The sequence below is a fragment of the Apis cerana genome, linkage group LG2 (genome assembly GCF_029169275.1).
Source record: "Apis cerana isolate GH-2021 linkage group LG2, AcerK_1.0, whole genome shotgun sequence".
Classification (NCBI taxonomy): domain Eukaryota; kingdom Metazoa; phylum Arthropoda; class Insecta; order Hymenoptera; family Apidae; genus Apis; species Apis cerana.
The window spans coordinates 13,223,951-13,247,039 of record NC_083853.1 but is presented as its reverse complement, the minus strand read 5'-3'; the positions used below and the strand labels follow the sequence as shown (position 1 = coordinate 13,247,039).

The 23,089-nt window shown below is 29.3% G+C and overlaps 3 protein-coding genes across 6 annotated transcripts; 1 reads left to right on the top strand and 2 right to left on the bottom strand.

The window, feature by feature from the left end:
* The first annotated feature begins 424 nt into the window (after positions 1 to 424).
* LOC108002858 (uncharacterized) lies at positions 425 to 10,942 on the top strand. 4 transcript variants are annotated; one of them, XM_017064797.3, is made up of 17 exons: positions 425 to 567; positions 1,523 to 1,749; positions 2,111 to 2,236; positions 2,520 to 2,705; positions 2,825 to 3,064; positions 3,134 to 3,235; positions 3,320 to 4,532; positions 4,909 to 5,023; positions 5,107 to 6,483; positions 6,591 to 6,833; positions 6,916 to 7,265; positions 7,400 to 7,664; positions 7,732 to 7,958; positions 8,045 to 8,286; positions 8,416 to 8,430; positions 8,950 to 9,445; positions 9,563 to 10,942. In XM_017064797.3, exons 2-17 carry the CDS (start codon positions 1,585 to 1,587, stop codon positions 9,901 to 9,903), a joined length of 5,703 nt encoding a protein of 1,900 aa, XP_016920286.1. In that variant the 5' UTR covers positions 425 to 567; positions 1,523 to 1,584; the 3' UTR covers positions 9,904 to 10,942. The 4 variants fall into 4 exon arrangements, with proteins under 4 accessions (XP_016920286.1, XP_016920289.1, XP_061927315.1 ...); XM_062071331.1 differs by having other exon boundaries at positions 441 to 709; positions 4,912 to 5,023; XM_017064798.3 differs by having other exon boundaries at positions 441 to 709.
* Positions 10,943 to 11,047: 105 nt separating this feature from the next.
* Positions 11,048 to 13,344, bottom strand: LOC108002856 (probable asparagine--tRNA ligase, mitochondrial). The gene is made up of 4 exons (XM_017064795.3): positions 12,832 to 13,344; positions 12,110 to 12,681; positions 11,598 to 12,045; positions 11,048 to 11,531 (listed from the first exon to the last, which is right to left on the bottom strand). Exons 1-4 carry the CDS (start codon positions 12,967 to 12,969, stop codon positions 11,271 to 11,273), a joined length of 1,419 nt encoding a protein of 472 aa, XP_016920284.1. The 5' UTR covers positions 12,970 to 13,344; the 3' UTR covers positions 11,048 to 11,270.
* A 1,022-nt stretch (positions 13,345 to 14,366) lies between these two features.
* Positions 14,367 to 20,140, bottom strand: LOC108002935 (neurotrimin). Its single transcript, XM_017064937.2, has 10 exons — positions 19,965 to 20,140; positions 19,051 to 19,152; positions 18,101 to 18,319; positions 17,104 to 17,225; positions 16,881 to 17,022; positions 16,099 to 16,196; positions 15,275 to 15,577; positions 14,986 to 15,178; positions 14,843 to 14,896; positions 14,367 to 14,727 (listed from the first exon to the last, which is right to left on the bottom strand). Exons 1-10 carry the CDS (start codon positions 20,002 to 20,004, stop codon positions 14,585 to 14,587), a joined length of 1,416 nt encoding a protein of 471 aa, XP_016920426.1. The 5' UTR covers positions 20,005 to 20,140; the 3' UTR covers positions 14,367 to 14,584.
* Positions 20,141 to 23,089: the final 2,949 nt, after the last annotated feature.

Below are 23,089 nucleotides of genomic sequence, written 5' to 3'. Positions count from 1 at the left end.
TTTATTAAAAAGTTAAAAATATTATTATATATTAATTGCAATAATATAAATTATAATTTTATAGACAATATTTATGAATATAACAAAAATTTTATACATTTAAAACAATTACATAATTAACAATAACAAACTATAAATATTTATCATATTTGCAATAACTCAATAAATTAAATTTGAATATTTTTTAATTTCATATTATTTTATCGTTTAATATAAATTTTTCTTATATAAATATCGTAACAATGAAAATGCACCTATATACTTCTATTTCGCCACTAGCGACACGCGCGGATAATTGTAAAATTCTAGTATACTAAGCAAACTGGTTGTATTCTATAAGGGAATATATGATTGGTCATTTACTAAAATTCAACCGACAGAGTAAGAAATTTGTCCAATCACAATGAGTATTACATATCTGTAATCCCGTTAGAAGGTACAAAGGAATGGTAGCCATTTTACGTGGATATCCCGTTTGGCGTAGCAGTAGTGTCCGCGTGATTATCGCGAAAAGTCAAAATAATCGTGTTTCGGGATATTTCTATTTTTTCGAAATGCGTTAAAAAGGTAAATGTAAACTAGTGTCACTTATAGTGTTCTTGATAAAGCTCACTATAGAACGTGAAGTTATAATACTGAATGTCGTTCAAGTTTGCTCGTCAAGCGTTAAGGAAATCCAGATGCGTGTTAGTTATTCGTATACACTTAGGTATTTGTGCTAAATTTCTAGAACGTGCATGGACATTGCAATAATAGTGTAATAAAAGCTTTTGGAAAGTGTATAATTGTTAAATGAAAGAAAAAATCGATATGTATATGACGTCTCTCAATCTTTTGTAAAAAGATTTCAAGTAATATTATATAAATAGAATATAGTAATGTACTATTTCTGTTCAAGATGATGTTTTAAGTTAATTAATTGTGATTAATTTGTTTAGGACAACAAAATTTTGAATAATTGTATATGTACTCAATATTTTTAATCTATATATTTATTCATTGAAACTAGCCTAACCAGAAAATCAAAAAATAATGCAAAAAGATTTTGTATTAATTTCTTATTTATACAATAAATTATTTTATTTAAAATTTTTTATTTATTTTTTATGTATATTAAAATTTTCTAATATTTATTATAATATCACAATATAATAAAGAATAATTATTCACTTATTTATTTATTCAATTAATATTTTATTATTTCTTTTCAAAGTTATAAAAATATATATGTAAATTTATAAACAATTAATATATGGATAATTTTTGTAATTTTATATTTTTTAATATTCTTATGTTTAAAAATAAAATCTTTATTTTTAAAGAAGTTTTATATAAAATATTTTTCTATATTAAGATTGGTTTACAATAATTATTGAAGTTGCATCATAAAATATTGATAAATTCTTGTCATTCAATATGTTACTTCAATAAAAAGTCAATAAGAGATTGTGTTTATTTTATTGCCTTCCTGTATTAAAAAGCATATTAGTATTTTTAATGCCTATTTCTTTGTGTGTCACAGTTTGATTACCACTGTCAATTTGACGAAGATTTGTTGCATTTATCAACTGGCAACACAACATCATGACATCAACAAAATCTAAGGAAATAGCAGATGAGTACATCTCATCATTGTCTGATTTGACGATCAACAGTAAACCATTGATTAATATGCTTACTATGCTGGCTGAAGATAATATAGAACATGCACCAGCTATTGTTCAAGCTGTTGAAAATCATTTGCAAAAGGTTATTTATCTATTGTAATTAATTAAAATTAATTTATATTGTTATGTACTTTAATATTAATTTTGTATTATATAAGAGAATAGGAAATTTTGAAAATCTATATGTTGCATTTTATTTCAAATATTTATAAATTATATATTGCTAAAAATAGTGAAGCTGTATTTCATACTTTTTCTTATTTAAGATAAAACAAATAAATAAAATAAATAAAGTTACATAGATTATAATAAATTGCACAATACACTGTAATTATTTATATAATCACCTCTTCTTTTTTGTTTAATTGTATTTGTTATCTTTATTATGATATGAAGTAATGGCTAAAATTTGTTAATATAAATTATAATATATATTTTAATAGGTGAGAAGCGAGATCAAATTACCTGTTCTTTATTTGATTGATTCAATTGTGAAGAATGTTAATGGAGCATATTTGAATCTCTTCACTCAAAATATTGTAAACACTTTTTGTGGAGTATTTGAAAAGGTATGTTTTCTAATTAATATGTGTAAAATGTTTTTAGAAATATATCTTATTATATTACAAATTTTAATGTATTGATATTATATTTGTATTTTAATAGAATACAATTGCAAATACAAAACTGCATTATATTCCATAGGTCTATAAGATAATTATTTAGTCAATATCAGGTTATTGTACTTTTATTTTTATACTGTCTTTAGTGTAAAGCTAACTTCTTATAAAAAGAAAAAAAAAAGAAATATGAATATAAAAATCAAAATAATATAAATATATGAATATACAGGTGGATGAGAATACACGAGCTAGTATGTGGAAATTAAGGCAAACCTGGAATGATGTATTTCCAGCAAAGAAATTATTTTCTTTAGATGTACGAGTGCAAAGTATTGATCCTGCCTGGCCAATCACTGCCTCTCCCACTAGTGTTTCTTCGGGATCTATTCATGTTAATCCTCGTTTTTTTTCAATGGTTAGTTTAATAACTTTATGATAGATATAATTATATAATTTTAAACATAAAAAAAAGAATATATATATATATATATATAAAACAAAAAATATATCTATTTTTATATATATTATTTCTAGCCTCAACAATCAGCAACATCTATTGTCTCACAACCAATTGTAGCACCTGTTAAGCTTCCACCAGGTGATCCAGTAACACCTACAGAAGCAGCAATGCGAGAACAATTATTAAAAAAACAACGAGAACTGATAGAATTGCAAAAGAAAAAAATTGAATTAGAATTACTTCAAGCTAAAGCTAATTTAGAACAACAACAACGGCAACTTGATAAACAAGCTGGGAATTTAAAAGCTGAACTGGTAAGTCACAAAATGTTTTTTAATTATATATTTGAATTATAGTTAAATTTTATTTATTTTTATTTATAGGTGACAGTTACAACACATATTACATCAAGCACAGAAACTATCACACAAGGAAAACTTGTTGCAACTACTGTGCCAAGCCAAGCACCCAAAGTAGCTAAACAGGTAGTTATTCAGTAATTATTTAAATAGTAAAACTAAATTATTTTATAATATATTATTTATAATGTTTTTTTTTTTAATTTTTAGTTTCCAGCAGCAACAGCTTCACTTCTAAAAAATGCAGGAATAAATAATGGTCCACGAATTGCACCAGCTAGTAGTATAGCAGTGGCATCAGCTAAACCTGTATCTCGTGATCCAAGATTAAAGACTACTTCGGTTCAAGATATATCAGTTTCAAGTGTGGATCCTCGTCAGCGAATAAGTACACCAACTCAAAAGGATTCGCGGGGTGAAGCCCAAGCGCAGTTAGCAGCAAATACAAACACTGTACTTTCAGATCAATTAAAACAGCAGATACTTTCGAAACAGGCTGTGACTAGCACTATCAACAAGTCTCCGACAAATCTTGCCGGCTCCGATACTGCGACATTAAACGCTAGTAATAACAATAATGCTAATACGAACCTCAACAATAATAATAATAATAAAAATTTCAGTGGTAACGCAAATAAAGATGCTGTGTCGCATCGAACAAGTCAAAAGAAAGACCCTCGATTGTCTAGTAATAGTAGTGGTAACCTAAACAGTAATAGTTCCAAAGGTTCTCAAAATCTATCTGTGGGTAGTAATAGTTCTTTATCCGTGGGTAATAGAGGAGGTGGGAGTAACGATTCTAAGTCGAAAGATTCAAAGATTTCGAATTCTCGAAGTTCTTCGTCATCGACAATCGATAAATCTTCCGCTTCCTCGAAATCCTCGCATAGAAAAGTAGGTAATAAATCGCGATCTAAACAACCTCAAACATCTCCGAGTAAAGTACCGAAAGTCGACAGAGATGCCAGTCCTGTTAGATCCAAATCTCGTGAAAAAGACAGTGGAGACAGTTCACCATCTTCGCGCACCTCTCCTCAATCCTTTCAAACCTGTAAAAATCGAAAAAAGAATACAAAATCGAGAAAGCGCAGTCCAAGCCCTCCATATAGAATTCCCAGGCGTAACGATGCAAAATCCAATTCAGTTTTAAATAATTCTGGTGGTGTTACTGAGGAGGAGCAATCTGGTTCATTGATAGTCTCTCCTCCTCATCCACCTACATTTAAAGAAATCAGACCAAATGCTAGACAAAGAAATTACGTAAGGCGTAATAAGGATGGCAGTCTTAGTCCCGAACGCTCTCCAGCAAATGCTGGAAACGTTCAAACTGCTGTGGAACCAACTGTGGAATCATCCAGCAAGGATGAAGATTTGAGAGCAACTCTACCTCTTCCAGGTGCAGCCACTTCGGTATTAGAAAAGAGTGAGTTAATATCTTACGTTTTTCAATACAAATATAAACTATTTATAAACACATATCAAGTACTTTTCATTGTTTAATGGTGAGTTACTTTATATGATGTATGATTCCTATAATATCCTTAATCCTAAATATTGAGTGTCAAAAGAATTTCAGCTGTAATATTACTCTAAATCTTTAAGGGTGAAGCATTAAAATATCTTATTTATAAATAATATATTCTTTATTTCTGTTTCGAACAAATATTTTTCGTTTTTCAAGATATAAAACTAGCATGCAAAAGAGGATGCAATGATCCTATATATTGGTAAAATTAAATATACATATAATACTTGTATAATATTTGAGTTATTTCACTTTATTTCAAAATTTTTTTCAGAAGAGGACTTAGATTTACGTGTATTACCACCACCAGTTAATACCAATAAAAGACAAACTTCAGAACACATGGAATCTGCTTTAGCAAAGAAAACAAAAGCTGAAAAATTTGATGCGTGTGTATTTTTATTTTATTTCTTCTTTTCAATTATACAAAATGTTATTCTTAACTTATAATATAAATTTTTTTATTTTATAGATTATTTGGAAATGAAGATGTTGATTTACGAACATTGACTCATCCTAAAGCTGGACGGCCACCTACACCACCTCCACCTGTAATATCTGGTGAAGATGGTAAAGATAGTTGGGCAAAATTAAAAACACCATCAAAGAATGATAGAGAAAAACAAGCTAATAATAATGATGATAAGCGGGATAACAGAGATCGTAACAGAGATAGGTTGGGTAGACTCAGGCTTTATAACAAACTTCCAGATGATCCTAAAGAAAGAAGGAGAACATTATCGAATGAAGATCAAGATAATAGATCGGGTCGACGGGGTCGAGAAAATGATAAACCTGAAAAAAATGAGGATAGAAATATTGAAATAATAATGAAACAAGCTGCTGAACAATTGAATCAAGGTACTATTACTAAAACTCAATATAATACTCTTATTCAAGAAGTTTTACATATGAGTGAAGATCGAAAATTAAGAGCTGCACAACGGAAAGAAAAGGAAGTTGGTTCTATTGTATGGGAAAAAGGTGTAAATTTAGATATAACAGGTTCATCAGATCGTACATCTACATTCAGTCCTTCTGCTGATAAAGAAATGATTAGAAATAAAGATCATCCTATTGCAAGAAATCCAAATGGTCCTAGATGGCAAACTCAACCTTGGCAGCAACCAGGACCATGGGCTCATCCACCAGGACCTCCATATGGTGGTCCACAAGGACATTTTAATTCAGATTTTAGACCAGTTGGTCCATGGCAGAATCCAAGACATTTCGGTCCAATGCGACCAGATTACCAATATCATGGAGGTTTTAATCATACTATGGGTCCAAATCCTCGTTTAGGACCTGGAATGATGGGACCTATAGGACCGAATGGGCCACTTATGTCAAATTTATTACCTAATGGCCCGATCGGACCTATGGGTAATCCACCTATGTCATTATCTGGAATGAATGGACCTGGAATGATAATGAATAATGGACCAATGACGAATCTTATATCAAATCCAAATATGTCTTTGAACGCTTCAAGAAATGTATCACCAAGTTCATCCTCAAAATATGATCTTGAAGATAGTGATCAAAATTATACTACGACAATGATAAAGAATCCAAATCCTCACAGTCGTGAATTACCACCACCAGATCCAAAATTATTGGATGAAATTGCAAGAGATACTATGAAATCTATAGATATAGATATACAACATATACCACGTGAAATTAGATATTATGGTCAAACTGGAGTTGTTTTTATGAATTGGGACGATCCAAGAGAAATCGGATTTCAAGACGGTATACGACGAGTTTTAATCGACGATAAAATCACTATAACTTGCGCATTTAATGATCAATATAAAGAATTTATTTATGAAGGTGAAGTTCATCGGTATGTATTTATGCAAAATAATATTTTGTTTTAATTTATTTATTTTTTGATTAATTAAAAATATTATTAATATTTATTTAAACTTTATTTATTATTATTATTTTCAGAATTAAATTAGGTGCACCGACGAGAGAATTATATATTGATGATAAATGGTATGAATGTTATTTCGGTGGTATGCCTGTAACAGTAGATCTTGGTGGTAAAAAGGTTAGTGTCAAATTGGAAGGACCTCCACCCCTTGTTAAGATTGGTACTGTAAAGAGAACAGACTTAGTAGTTGCCAAAATTAATCTTATTATTAATGCTCGTAATATGGTTCCTGTATTTTTAGATGCAAAACCTCAAATGTAAGTTATATTCATATTTTTATAAGCAGTAATTTAAAAATATATAAAACAACGTTTCAATACATAATAATATCATTTACAGATTTGAAATTGAAGGAAAACCTCATACGCTTGAATTTATAGATTCATTACAAACAGTCCTTTTAAATGGACGACCATTTAAAGTAGAATTTGGAGGATTGCCTAAACCTATTATAGTCAGAGATAAAAAACATTTTATAAGATTTTCGGTATTACCTAGAGGTGTCCGACCAGGATATGTTAAGATTGCAGGTATGAAAGGTGAAGAACCTATTGAAGCACCACCTACCCCACCTTTATTGACACAAAAACCGAAAGTGGATACAGCTTCTACACCAACACAATTCTCTGCCGTTGAACATGAATCAACATCGCAAGATGGTTCAGATCTTAGATCTACTCCTAAACCGGGTAAATATTATATTTATAAAATGGTATATATCTTATGCATGTAATATTAATATAGTAATATTTGAAAGAAAATATAATATATTCTTTTGCGTAATATTGCATTAGACTTGTAGCGAAAATTTGTTTTGTTCCAGATTTGCAATTAGATATGTTATCTTCCGCTTTACCTTCTGCAATGGCACCATCATCTGGATTATCATATCAAGCTGAACCAGCAGAAAATCCACCTGCAGCTGCTCCACCATTATCATTGCCATTAAATATGAATGAATTGTTCCAGAGATTAGTTGAAACTGGTATTGTATCAAATCTTTCTGAACAAAAAAAACAAGAAGAGGAAGAAAAGAAAGAACCAGAAATTATTCCAGTTTCATTTGATAAACCAGAGACGCTTAAAGTGTAAGTATTTTAATAAAATAATTATTAATTCAATTTTTTTTTTAATTGAAAATATTCTTTATTTTAGTAAACAACCAGCTATTGCAGCAGCATTATACAGTGGTATGCAATGTAGTTCTTGTGGTGCCAGATTTGCACCGGAATTGGCAACTCGGTATAGTCATCATTTAGATTGGCATTTTAGACAAAATAGACGAGAAAGAGATTCTGCAAGGAAAGCTCATTCACGACCTTGGTATTATGATGTAAGCGACTGGATACAGTTTGAAGAAATTGAAGATTTAGAAGATAGAGGTAAAAAATGATTTTTTATTAATGATTTTTTTTATAATTTATATTATGTAACGAGATATCTAATTATACTTACATTATTGCAATAGTACAAAGTTGGTTTGAAACTGAAAAACAAACAGCTGATACAGAAGGTATTACTGCAGAGGATTCTCCTCAAGAAGCTGCACAACCTAGTGTTCCTACTGGAACTGATGAAGATTCTAGATGTCAAGTGTGTCATGATGCATTTGAACAATTTTATAATGAAGAAAAGGAGGAATGGCATTTAAGACCAGCAATTAATTTTGAAGGAAAGAATTATCATCCATTGTGTCTCGATGATTACAAGGTTGGTTTTGTTTTTTTATACACATATTTTCAATATTATATTAATATTTTTTCATATTTTCAATCAATTAAATATCGATATAAATTTATTAACGAATTTTCCATTTGTTGCATTCTTACAAAAAAATAGGAAAAGAGTCTCGTGGTATGTGCTTTTTAATAATTCATATTTATATATTGCACTTTCAGACAATTTCCGCACTTATAGATATAGTGGAATTAGGCAGTGAAAGATGTAATGTAAATTTTGCAATATATATTTTATTTAATTTAGTTTTTCAATCTTTTAAATTATTTTTATAGAAATTATATACCATATTTTTTTTTATTATGAATTGATTTTTAACATTTTATAGATAAATAAGAATAAAAGTCATACATGTTACATCACTGGTTATATGTATTCGGTAAGATTTGAGTTTTATTGAATACATACATTATTTTATGATATAAGTAACTTAAATTATTAATTTAAATTTTTTTAATATTTTATACAAATTAAAAAATGATAAAAAATATTATTTACATTAAATTTTGTTGCACGTTTATTGTATTATATATTTCTATTATTATATCATATATATTGTATATAGGTATATCGTAATACTATGTATTAGTTTATCAAAATTAATATATTAATACTCTGCTCTTTTTACATCATTAGAGAGCTTTGGAAAAATCTGCATTAGCGCTTGAAGAAACAATTGAAGAAATGGAAGATGAAAAAAAGGAAAGCTCTGATGAAACGTTTATAGAGGATAATAAGACTGATGAATTAAGTGTGGAAGCATTAAATACTGAATTTGAAATAATAGAACCGTCGAATGACGTAATAGAAGATAATATATCAGAAGAACCTGCTGAAAGAGATAATAAAGAGGAGGAAACTATAATTGAAGATAATATAGATTGTATTGAACAAAATGAAAAAATAGAAGAACAAGAATTAGAATACAATAATAAAGAAGATTTTGATATAGAAAGTATAGAAAAAGAAAATATTGAAACAGAAATACCAGAAACAGAAAATGTGGATAAATCTTTTAAAAATATTAAAATTAAAGAGGAACCAATTGATGAACCTGAGGAACAATTAGAAGAAGAACATTTTGATTTTACTAATGTAGAAGTTAAAGAAGAACCTATTGAACCAGAACCAGGTATATATCGTATATTTAATATTATAATTTTTAATTTAAATTTTAAAAAATTAATATGTATATATATATATATATATATCAATTATCTAAAAATTTTCAAAATAATTTCATAAATAGATCCCGAAGAAAGTATAATAACCGAACCTGCAACAGTTGACACAACATATGCTGCTGTGAAGAGCTCTATAGACGGAAATGTAGAATTAGATTCTACACCTGCAGCAATTCCGACAGCGCCATCTCGAATTAAAATTAATATTACGAAACCATTATGTATTAATAAAGAACCTGAAGAATCAAAGGAAAAAGAAAAATCTATAATTGAAACATCTACTGAAGAAATAATAGAACCTTTGGTGCCTGCTTCTATTAAACCTGCTTTACAAGGTAGAAAACTTTCAAATTTACCTCCTGTGGAAAGAGGGCAAGAGTTATCAGGACTCTGCTCAATTATGTAAATAGTGTACGTAATGTATTTGAAATATGTATGTGCGGGAGTGTGATTTGAATGAATTTGTTTAGTGCTACTTAAAATTAAGTATTGATGCATTGTACATCATATTTGTGCAGCTTATATCACGTGATGTATAATATTATAATTTGATTTTTTTTTTAAATTATCATTATACCATTCATTTTTCTGTATTTTACTTTTCTATTTTTTTCAATGCATATGCACAATTTTTATCTGAATATTTCTTTGATCTACTAATGTGGTATAAAAAATTAATCACATTCATTTACTTTCAAACATCACGTCGTATAAGTTAAAGGATATGTGTTATAATGTGTGACTGTATAAGTGTATGCGTGTATTTAGTTTTTAAATTTTAATTAAGGCGAAAAGAGAACAAGAACTGTACATATTTAATATAATCAGTTTAGTTAGAGGCGAGATATGATATAGTAGCATTCCTAATAATATCGAGTGCAATCGTGTTTCATGACAGAGAAATGTCAGAAATGTAATACTGATATGCACAAGACTAACTGAAAATTTCATACCGTTTGTACTTTGTAAAAACATTTAAAAGGTATTCGATACATTGTTTTCTAGAAGCATCATCTCCTATTTGATTTTACAAAGCACGAAAACGAGGTCTCATAAAAATAATGAATGATTAATCAATTTAGTTAGGTGTACAAATTGTGTGATATAAAATTGTTGATTATAATGTACATAATACCAACACAAAAATAATCCCGATGATATTGGGTAAAGAAGAAAAACAGTTACTACTAGAAAAGGATTATTTTGTTGTATAAAAAAAATCTTGTTAATTATTCGGGGTCTGACTTCCTTTGGTTGCTTATTTATGATCCTACTAAATTTACCTCTCTAAAATATCCTTTATGATAATCGCTATTGCTGAATAACTTTAGAAGTTTAAATTTTTAACTATAAAAATATTTGAACAAATAAACAGATAATAATAAGAAGTTACACTTTAGTTGAGATTTGTCTCGATATTTAATAAATCTTATTTTTAGAAAAAATTGATTTAAAGTTCGTGTTCTTTTCTTATCCTTAATATAATGACTTTGTAATATTAGAACATAATAAAGACTAAAATGAATAAAGTTATATTTTAGAACATAATATTCGATTATAAGTGTTTATTTATTTAAATATTCATAAGTAAAAAACAAAAATTTTTTATCTCCATAGATTGCCAATTTTATATAAATATTTCCTTATTTTCTTAAAAGAAATTTTATTTTATAGTATCTTATAATATTTATTTTTTTGTAAAGTAATGATAATATATAATAATAATGATAAATAAATGATAAATAGTTTTATCATTTATTTTAAAAATTTTATTTATAAATTGCAATTATGAGGCCATCTTGGAAAAGGGAGAGTGTCCTTAATATTTGATATATTAAAGATATGTTGTAAAAATCTTTCAAATCCCATTCCAAATCCTCCAGTTGGAACATTACCATATTTTCTGAGTTCTAAATACCAAGAAAGATCAGATGTTGGAGGTAACTTTAATTTCAATTTTTCATAATTATCTTCACGTAAACTGCCTCCTACTAATTCTCCTACAGTAGGTACTAAAAGATCTATTGCAGCAACCTTTAAAAAAATTTAATATGTATCTTTATAGTGATTTACATTTAACATATTTATTACTATACTTACTTTTGAAGCATCATCTTTACATTCTTTCATGTAAAAAGGTTTGCTTTCTTTTGGCCAATTTATAATAAATACTGGAATATTATCATTATATTTCACTAAAAATAATTCATGTTCTTTAGATAAATTTGTTCCAAATTTAATAGGAGTTGATAAGGAATTTGCATTATTTTTTAGAATATTAATTGCTTCATCATATGTTATACATATAAATTTTTTATTTAACCAAGCTACTTCAGAACCACCTATTACATGTATATCTGCAGCACCTTTTTCAAATACATCTTTAATAACATATTTTATCAATGATTCAATTTCAATCATTATATCATCAATACCATTAATAAATGCTAATTCAACTTCTAACATATAAAATTCAGTTAAATGTAATCTTGATTTAGAATTTTCAGCTCTGAATGATGGTCCAAAAGTATATACTTTTGTCAATGATCTAAAATGTATAATATATAATTTCTTATTATTTGATTATTTATAAAACTCTATAATTTATTCACCTTGCTATTGTTTCTAAATGTAATTGACCAGAAACTGTTAAAAATGCCTTAGTATTAAAATATGATTCTTCTTCTGATATATTTTCTCTTTTCATTGATTTTAATAAATTTTCACAATATGGTTTTACTAAAAATAATTCACCAGCACCTTCACAATCATTTGAAGTTAAAATCGGTGTATGTACATTAATAAAATTTTTGCTTCTTAAATAATTTTCAATACTTGCAGTTGTCATATCACGTAATCTTAATAAAGATGAAAATCTTCTAGTTCTTGGTCTTAAATGCAAAAATTGTCTAACATAATCCATATCATAATATTTTCTTGGAACAAAAGGATACCCATCCATAACATCACATGTACCAATTATAGTAACATTATTTGTATGTAATTCAATTTTACCATTTGGACTTAAGACTAATTTTCCTTCTGCTATAATACTACTTCCAAAACTTAAGTTATCTGGTTTATTTGATTTTGATATAACAATTTGTAACATTTTAGGAGTTGATCCATCCGTAATATCAATAAAAATATTATTTTTCATCTTTCTGACTGCATGAATCCAACCCTATCTTTAATAGATTGTGAAAATTTAATATATAATAAAATATAAAAACATAAAATTCAATAATAAACTGTTTAAAATTTAATATAAACAAAATATAAATAAATTAAATGAATGATTTTGAATATTAAAAAATTATAAAATATAGCTAACCTGTACTTTTATATTTCTTCCTATATTAGTTTCAGAATTGTCTTTATATATTTGCAACATGCTGTGAACATTGCATTTTGAGAATTTAAGATTAACAAATAAATTTCTGTTAAACTTAAATAATGTTGCAAATGGCATTTTTTTGTATTTAAAACACACTTATAATAATATAGTAGTTTCACAAATGAAATATAAACATAGATGAAGTAAGTAATGAATACTATTAAATAATTAAAGTATGATGTTTTGAAATACGACCGTATAAATCAATATTGTAAAATCGAAAATTTTGTTCTGTCATTTATATTTTAATGCAATGAATTTAGAAATTATATTTAAATATAAAGATTAAGACAAATAGAATAAAAATATTGAAATTAGCGCCATTTTCATTAACACCAATAATAAGAGAAAGATCGAAGTAGAATAAAAATTGATATTAATGGCAACATCATTTTTTGAGTGCTAAATATCTTTTCAAAGACAGGATAAAGAATTAAGAATCAACTTCATTTTTTAAGTATTTCTAGAAAGATTTTTTGGAAAGATATTTTTGACATTCAAAAGATAGCGCTAACAGTCAATTCTTATTTCTCTTCTTCAATCTCTATTCTTTTCATGTTCTATCTTTTTTGTCTTTAGTTTGTAGCACTTTAAAGATGGCGCTTATTTGCATTTTTATTCTATCTTTTCTATCTTTTTCTCATTATTTATTTTCTTTGTCTATATTTGTTCTGCAAAATTTATGTTTAAATTTCAATATTTCATTAACATTATTTTTTTTTTTTGTGTAATCTATTCATAGAAGATTTTAATAATCTGTATCATTTCATAAAACAAATATAATATAATTGAAAACTCGTAAAAAAAAAAATTAAAAAAAGAAATGCTAGTAACTCTTATATGATTTTATTAAATTTATTCTTTTTATTTTTATAAATTTTCATGAAATTATCAATGTATATGTAATTATCTATATTACATAAATACGAATATTTATATATATATACGAGCAATATATAATATGTAAACAAATTTTGCTTTAATAGTATTATATTTAAATCCATTTTCATAAAAAAATTTCACAAATTGATTATATTTTAAGAAAAAAGTAGTTCAAATATATATATTATATGAAAATATTTATGAAAGAATGCATTAAAGAAATTATTTTTAAAATCTGTTGATTATTTTTTAAAAAAAAAATTTTGTGATTAAATTAAATATAATTTCTATATTCATTTTAAATAATAGAACATACATTTTTTAAATATATTATTTTATAAATATTCACATTTCAAAAATATATACAATATTAAAATAATTTTATAATAATTTATTTATATAGAATTTATATAGAATATTTATATATAATTAATACTAAATATTGTTAAAATAACTGAGTTACCGTTTTATATATAAAATATTATAATTATTAACAATTGAAAGATTGATTATTATTAATAAATGAAATTAAACATCATAAAATATATTTAAATGATTAGGAGAATGGATATGAAAAGAGAAATATCTAATAAAGATATTAGCAGAGTTTAATAATTCTGAATATGACTTATTCATTGAAAGTGCAGGTTAAAATTTATTTACAATCTTAAAACTGAAATACCTTAACATTATAAAAATTTATCCTAATATAGGATACAAATTAATTTTTCTCCGACAATCTTTTCTTTTTTTCTTTTTTTTTTTTACGAAAGATATTAACTCATAAAACCTAATCTAAGCAAATATTTTATACTTTACAAAAATTTACATTAAAAATATATAATATGAATATCATTGTCATTATTGTCGTGATTTTTGCTTGAATAAAAGAAGATTTACTTCTGTCAGTATCTAAAGGAGAATGTTGTGATATCGATGCAAGTTGCACAGCTGCGATAAAAAATTTCATATTTCATTATAATGTATATTATAATGTATTATAATTATTCATTATGTATTAGAATTAAGTAATTTAAGCAAGATTTTAAATTACTGGTATATATACCTGGTACTATTGTATCCTCTTGTATCGCGTTTGTTATATAACTATCTTTATTTGCTAAAAAAATTATATAGATTATGAAAACATGTAAATGAAATAAAATTATTTACAAATCAAAGAAAAATTCACTTATTTTTATTACTTACAAGCACCTTCTGTAGCGAATCTTATTATTTCCGACGGTTTACTCCAACCATAACGATTTTTTGACAAAACGAGTGCCTCATAATGTGTTGCTTCTTCTAATCCTGTCAATTTGAAGGAATATGTGTGAATATAACTATTTCCATCGCTGCCGCTGGGTATATATAATTTACGCCATTGTCCAGGAACGCCATTCTAAAATTTAAAAAATTGAAAACGGTTCAAATACGATGATAAAATACGCATTTATTCTATATATTTCAAATCAATTAAATCCTATTAAAATCTTACCACATATTTACGAAATTTAAATTCGTATTGTACGATACGATTGTAACTGTGAACCTCCCAGACGAAATTATACGAAGTCTTAGATAAACTATGCGAAGTCTTTTTAAAAACGGCCGGATTCGCAATACCCGATAATTCGACCGCCGCTTCCGTAATTCCTAAGGAATTCGAAGCTCTGCATAGATAGAAACCATAATCCGTCGTTCTGACGTTCCTTATTACCAGACTATGATCGCTGCCCGCGTTATGTTTCACTATCCTCGATGAATATTTCACGCTTTTATTGTTGAAATACCACTCCACCTGAAGATCAAATTTTAGAATGATATAAAAATGAAAAAAAAAATCATATCATTCTTGCTATTATACTTATCCATTAGTTAAAAATCATCGATGAGAAAATTGTTCGGCAGAATACACTACGATACATTCTGAGAGAAGTCTAGGAGAAATGCTGCGTCAGCAATGAATTTAACCTTAGTAGCTATTTTTTGTAAGAAGTATCGCGAGTCACGTTTCCCACCAATCGATTTGTCACACGTTACCGCTTCTAAGGGATAGATTCACAGAAATTGCTTCACAGATAATACCATTATGCCGAACGAATAATTCGTAAAGAAACGACGCCGAAATAAAAATCAAGAAATTCCTTTTTTGACGATGATGTCTAATGAAAACGAATTCAAAAGTGAAGCCAGGAAGTAATTAAACGATAACGAAGGTATTCCTAGTTACGTTAGACTTGACTCCAAACCCATTATTGTTCGAACTGTTAATTACTAGCGTCGTAATTACATCGTTCGTAATCTTGCAAAACTGCTCACCGTAGCCTCTGGCCAAGCAGTAACCCCACAATGCAGCTGCACTCGTATCCCAGCGGGTGCATGCATCCAAGTTTTCGTCATCTCGATTCTAGGTTTGTCTGTCGATCAATTGAAACAATATTGATCCGATAAAAGAAAAGTAACTTTGATTATTTGATAATGTTAAAGAAACGATATCGAAAGAAAGAAAAATTAGAGATCTCGTATAAACTTAATTTCATTTCACTTTCTATTACTTTCTATTATAAGAATTATTTCTTGGAATATAAAACAATTTTTGATCCTTTTTCCGAAATATTTGATATTTAATCATTTCTTCAATCATTCAAATCATTTAAATTATAGGTTGAGCGTTAAATAATTAAAAAAATTCGCATATTTCGTGGACTAACTCTGTTACATATGTAAAATATTTATCGAACAAACGACTCGTGATTTTTAATTGATATTAGAATTGTAAATTATCTATTGTCTTGTAAATTATGTATCAACAATTTAACATATTTGAGAATAGCAATGCTACAATTAGATCGTGCGGACATTTGATTGGAATACAAAAGAGAAGAATGTAATTTCCTAATTTAATTACAATCGTTTAACAATGTATGCAGGATGGTACATGCTGTTATTTCCGTGCATACATATAGGCGTATATGAAGTCGATTAAAGTCGTACGTAGGTGGATCACAAATTTGCGTTACAACCGTGCAATCATAATAAAATATAATTTATCGTGATGCAATCATGAGAGATTATAAGAAATTTGACAAAATGATACTTACATCTAACGTGCAAATCTATGGTGGCCATGGCAGGTTCGCCAACGTCATTGTTTGCGACGCAAGTGTATCGACCAGCATCGCTCGGGCTTTCAGCATGGAATCGTAGACGTGATCTATCATATAAAAGTGGTATTTCACCGTCCTATTAAAGAGATAAATATTTTTAAAAACCATTTTTAAAATGTTTTATTTTTCATTTTCCTAACCTAAAGATACCATTTACCTTATTCCTCCAAGTAATGATCGGAACTGGAACACCTTTTGCGACACATGCCATATCTACTTCTTCGTCTAAATTCACTTCCAGTTTACCAGATTCTGGTATTGGGTGAACGCTAGGTGGATCTGCGATATATTCAAAAATATATAACATTTTTTTTCTCATTTCTTACATTCTCACACTCAATACAAATTCTTTTCTCCCTTGAAAATTTTTTCGTATTAAACATTTACAACAATGATAAAATTAACTATTAAAAATTTTTTAATCGAGATTTTTAAGAAAACTATTTTATGAGAGCGTGCAAATAATCTTTGGAATTGAATTCTATACTTTCTTTCCAACAGATAAAACGACAGATAATATTAATTGAATCCGAATGACATGTATAATATATAGATATGTATCGTTGGACAAATACGAATGGGCGTTTTTAATCTCGTAAGATCTGGAAAAATTAGAAAATTCAATTCCATCGACAAATAGTCGAGCTAGTTAAAATTCTTCTTTCTTTTAGAACAAAAAGAAATCTGCGTTTAGTTTCACGGAAATGGAACCGAAATCCTTACGACTGGAAAACTCTACGGAGAATTTAAAAATTCTGGGGAAACTTTTTTGAATTTGTTTGAGAAACGATGTAGAGCTCGAATAGCAGTTTCGGGTCATCCATAATTTCAACGGCGATAGAATCGATATCTGTGTTTAACTTTCCTACAAAACACACATCATATTCTTCAACCTTCTTCAACTATCTCTTCTAAATTTTCGATTTCGATTAATTTGTTACTCTTGATTGATCTTGTTTTTTCAACCAATTAACGATATATATATATATAAAAAAGATATTAAGCAATTTAAACATCAGAATCGAATTATCAAATTTCAGATGATTGAACAAGAAAATGTAAATGATAGGATTGAAATATCTAGCGATGGATGTATATTCATAAAGTGAAAATCTCTGTCGGATAAAATTTGATCTCAATACCGATCTACTTACACATTACTTCAATCTCGTGTACTTGTGTGGCATGTCCCCAGGGAGCTGGTCGAGACGCTTGGCATACATATTCCCCGGTATCGTTCCGTTTCACGTGGGAGACCTCCAAGCTTCTGTTTGAGTACATTTTAACTCTTTCAGGTGGTTCGTGTCGTGGTTCGCCGCTGTCAGCTAAAAGGATACCATCTCTCCACCACCTCACCCTCGTCTGCACGTTATCTAACCGTATACGAGAATAATATACACACCTATATATGTGGAAATTTTTCACCCATTCGAAATTCGATACGAAAAATTTAACGTTCGACTTTATGAATAAATGTATTATTTCCCCTAATAAACTCGATTTATCGCAATACCCATTCAATCGCGTATCCGGTATGCGCGCGTGGCTCCAAACCGATAAGCGATCGAATGCCTTTTCCCTGACCCAATTTACCCAATTAATCCTAACCCAATGGAATATTAAAAGCGATCGATGGTTACGTTCCAGAATCCCAAGGATCCGTATAATTCGAAACAAAGTCTTTAATTCGTACCGATCTTACGATCCCCGATCCGTCTTAACCTATGCCCTTCTTATCGAAGTTGCGACAAGGTAAAGCAAATGGCTGACAGACAATCCAGTTAGGCGAAATCACCGATGACAGCTCGATCGATTGTACAGTAAATTGTTTGCGTTCTATACCTGTACACGAGTGTCGCGAATGGACTGCGTTGCTGCTTAAGGAAATTAACATCGATCGTTGTCCGAAATTGCGACGTCGTTCTCTCTTTACTCTCGATCGAGTTACAATATTATATTTATTTCAAAATGATTTTATTTTTTTTCGAAGTAGCACGATCCGTTATTACATCTGGGATTGTTTTCAATATGTAAATGTTTCGTTTTTGGATTGAAAACGACGAATAAAAAAAAAATGCTTAAGAACGAGGGAAAAGCTGCTTACCAAGATCCTCCACGTAACACGGAAGCAAAACTGTATCGTTTTCGAAGGTCTTTACTGTTGTAGGATAACTTTTAAATCCATTGTTCGCTGTCGCTCGACTACCTGTAACGATAAATAACTTAAATGAAGATAAATTCGTACTCAAAAATCTTGGGTTACACATTGCGATAAGAAATCTTTTTTTTTTTTTTAATTTTTCTTTTCGTTTAATTTTTCATTTTGCAAAAATATAAAATCTGACCTTTAGAATTATATTGCAAATTTTGCTTTTTAGCTTTCGCGAAAGCAGTGGTACAGCCGCGTTTTCTCGCGGTGAATTCGTGAAAAGTTAAATGCAGATTTTCCATGCATTATGTATAAGCAATTTTCGTGGTGTGTGTGACAGCACTCAAGTAATGGAACACGACTACTTTCTTGTTCAAACGGATTGAATTTCCGGAAACATAGCGAATCATTTATTTTTCCTATTAAAACAAAAAAAGTGAGAAAAAAAAAAGTGAAAAAAAGGAGAAAGAGAAAAGGAAAAGGAAAGAAGAAAAGAGCGCGGGAACAGTTTTGCGAAGTGTTTATGATTATAGAAACGAAATAAACAGAGCGGAAACAATCTAGCGAAATTTTCAGCGAAACTCATGTAAAACTCATTTTCGCGCCCGTTGCACGACTATTTTTCCTAAGTAATAAATAATTATTTTGTCTCGATGTGAGCGGGACAGGCGAGAAAATATTGGTGGGCGAATTAATTTGAATGAATTTGATCGAAGGAGGTAACTAAGAGAGTTCGAGGAAAGTTCGATGAAAATCGAAATCTTTTTTATCATTTTCTGCACGGACTATATGTATAGGAATATGAGATACAATTATGGGGAAAAAAAAGTGTACATGTGATCGGTAAACTGTGTAATTTTTCCGCTCACCTATGATAAAAATGCAAAGCATCCAGCCGAAAACCATCATGTTATAAAAACATGTATATATGTTTTACCACCCTCGTGTTATAATAAAATAAACGAAGAATAGAAAATGATCGAGAATGATGACCGTGGTATACGCGTGTACTCTTCAACTTTTCACGAGACACTGATCTTTGGTTAAGGTGGTGATCGTATTCCATGCGATCTTAACTCACACACACACACACACACATACACATGTACGCTCACGCACACTTGTCGTCCAGCGTAATTATGACCAGTTGGCCATTGTGTGATCCAGGGATGCTCATGTTGTCACCTATAAAAACATCTTCGAGAGGAGATAAGAAGAAATAATATCTTCGAAGAATCTTAGAAATTATAAAATTATAGAATTGGCGTAATTGTATTTTTTTCTCTCGAATATCTGTGAATGTTCGATGCGTATTTCGTATTAAGGTATCGAGTATCCCCGAAGATTGGAATTTTGATAAAAAGAACGAATTTAATCGATAATGCGTATTTACATGTAAGAGTACGTGTGCACTGTGTGACATTTATATAAGAAGAGGTTTCCATTCCGATTGAGAACCTTTGCACCCTATTGCAATGCTGTCACTACGTATTACACGCATAGGGTGTCCATCTACCAACACCAAAGGCATTCTTCTATAATTTGTTCAATTTACGCACCGACACGTACCATACATAGAGTCATTCATCGAGTTATCCATTAAATCGTTAATCTAATATATGAATCGACGGCCCCTTTTTAAAAGGAGGCGACAAATCGTGTATTATCCGTTACAATTGTAAACAAATGAAAATTTCATTGTCACTGCTACGCTATCATTCGAGAGACAATGAAATGTTCGTGATAGGAATGAAAATAATTATTCAATCGACAAAATGAAAGGAAGATGATTTTTTTTCATTAGCTACGAGTAGATATTCGTAAAACGAATTCTTTCTTTTCATTGTGATAACATCTTTTTTTTTCTCTGAATTGTATATCTTGAAAACGTGGTCGAAATAATCCAACAAATTAAGGATCCAACAAATTGATTTTAATTTCCCTTGATGATAGAAATGACAAAAAGAATAGAAAAGTTGACGAATAAGGAGAGTTAAAAACGAACCATTTCAAGATATTTTGAAGTATTTTAATCGTCCTCAAATATCCTTAATTATTAAATGTGGTAAACGTGAAAATTATTTTCACTCAAAAATGAATAGCTTTAATCTTACTATAAAATTTCAACTCATTATTTGAAATGAGATCCTTCGTAATTCGCAATAATTGGTTACGAGTGGCGCTTGACTTCCATCAGATGGTAATTCCATGAATCTTATTTAGATAATAGGTCGGCGCACAATTTTCACAATTGTATTAATCGCTTGGAAATTCGTCTTTAATCCTTTGTATTCTTTACTTATCATTCATTCATTGATTAATTCTACTAATTTGTAATTTTCTTCTTGGCCTTGAATGCCAATGATAAACGCAATAACGAGGTATGCATACGCAGAAGATTGTATCGAAGATATAAAAGTGGTCTGTTTAATAGTGGGCATCATCGACGCAAATAATGCCACTGAATCGCATTGTTCGAGCATTGTGGTCCACAGTCAACAGTCTAACCAACATTCAGCTCGATGCGTTGATAATATTAACCAGAATGACTTTCATTCAGATATCGACGTCACCTGTAAATTCAATTCATTCACGATAGACCTCTATAAATAACCGAAAATTAACGCAAGGTTTTGCTAAACGCTGCGGCTCGATGTAACAGTTGAAACGTTTCGAATAGATCGGTGCGAACACGTTGTGCTTCAGTGGTAGATTTAAATTGGCCGTATGTTTTAACTGTGCAACGGGAGATTAATCCAGAATAAAGAAACAATAGTATAGAGTTTGTTATTCGTGAACGCTGATGAAAATTTTTTTTTCGCGTTCTGGTGAAAAATGTACCAGTCATGAGAGATATGCATTATACGAAAAAAAAAAAAAACAATGAACAATAGCCTGGTGAAATATATAGAAGCGATAAAAGATTTTTAACACTGACCTACATTTTGTTAAAATATCGTTATACATTAATTTATAATTCAAAACTCGCACGCGACATAAAAATTCTGTAGCTGAGTTTTTACGCTCATGTTTTCCAATATCGTGTGCGTTCTAATCTCTTTCCTTTTTTTATCATGTGATCAAACTTAATGCGCTCCTTTTTCCTCCTTCGATTCGTATTGTTAATCTTAAATATTACGATATATCTGGGATCGCTTAGAATATTTCCATAGGATAGAGCCATATCTTCTTCTACACCGGAATTTTTATTAGGAACTCGAAGAATTTGTACAAATTTTTTCTTGAAGGTTACGATATAAATTGCATTCTTAAGAAGAGCGATCGATTTTTCGAAGATATTATTTTCCAGCCGCCTCGAGATATTTCATCTTAAATATGTATAACCGGAATGAAGTTGGTTCTTATCGAAAATGTGAACGGACACAATAAGCATGTCTACGCTTTTTCTTTTCTTTCGCGTACCATCCAGCTGCTACTGACAAATTGTGCAAACTGCCTACGGCGACACGCGTTCCCGCTTTTTTCTTACACCGAAAACGAATGCGTTTGTCACACGATTCGCTGACACGCTGTTGATCATTCTTTCGATTTCGAGGGTCCACGATGCGGATCGCTTTTCTATCCCTTTTTCCATGACACCGATAAATCTGTCTATACGCAAACTGATAAATTATTAAGAATTTTTCTTTCATTTTACCTATCGCGCTTTCAAATTAGTTCATCTTTGAATAAATACTTTCGTGTTTTAATTATGCCTTCTTAAAAAAGTATTGCGTGCATCGTGCATTTCAATCGCTCTATTACGTTTATCGTCGTAACGATCGAAATAAATCGGAGCTGTTTTCCACGTATCTCGTCTAACTAAGCATTAAAAGCTGCACAGAAAGCTGATTGAAGTATTTTCGCGTAATAAGGCTCATGCAATCTGCTCATGAATTATGCGCATGGAGTACACGAAAATCGGTCCGTAATTCGGTCGATAATTCGCCGTTTCGTGGCTTTTTAAATTCAATCCCTGTTCTTCACTTCCGGC

Bases quoted from the DNA above. Each gene is read 5' to 3' on its own strand.
- LOC108002858 (XM_017064797.3), top strand. From the start codon at position 1,585: ATGACATCAACAAAATCTAAGGAAATAGCAGATGAGTACATCTCATCA. The intron at 1,750-2,110 runs GTTATTTATCTA...ATATTTTAATAG, and splicing joins TTGAAAATCATTTGCAAAAG to GTGAGAAGCGAGATCAAATT. The intron at 7,266-7,399 runs GTAAATATTATA...GTTTTGTTCCAG, and splicing joins TAGATCTACTCCTAAACCGG to ATTTGCAATTAGATATGTTA.
- LOC108002856 (XM_017064795.3), bottom strand. From the start codon at position 12,969: ATGCCATTTGCAACATTATTTAAGTTTAACAGAAATTTATTTGTTAAT. The intron at 12,046-12,109 runs GTGAATAAATTA...TATACATTTTAG, and splicing joins CATTTAGAAACAATAGCAAG to ATCATTGACAAAAGTATATA. The intron at 11,532-11,597 runs GTAAGTATAGTA...ATTTTTTTAAAG, and splicing joins GTAAAGATGATGCTTCAAAA to GTTGCTGCAATAGATCTTTT.
- LOC108002935 (XM_017064937.2), bottom strand. From the start codon at position 20,004: ATGATGGTTTTCGGCTGGATGCTTTGCATTTTTATCATAG. The intron at 17,226-18,100 runs GTAAGTAGATCG...AATATATCGCAG, and splicing joins ACACGAGATTGAAGTAATGT to ATCCACCTAGCGTTCACCCA. The intron at 17,023-17,103 runs GTAAATGGTATC...TCTCTTTAATAG, and splicing joins TCATTACTTGGAGGAATAAG to GACGGTGAAATACCACTTTT.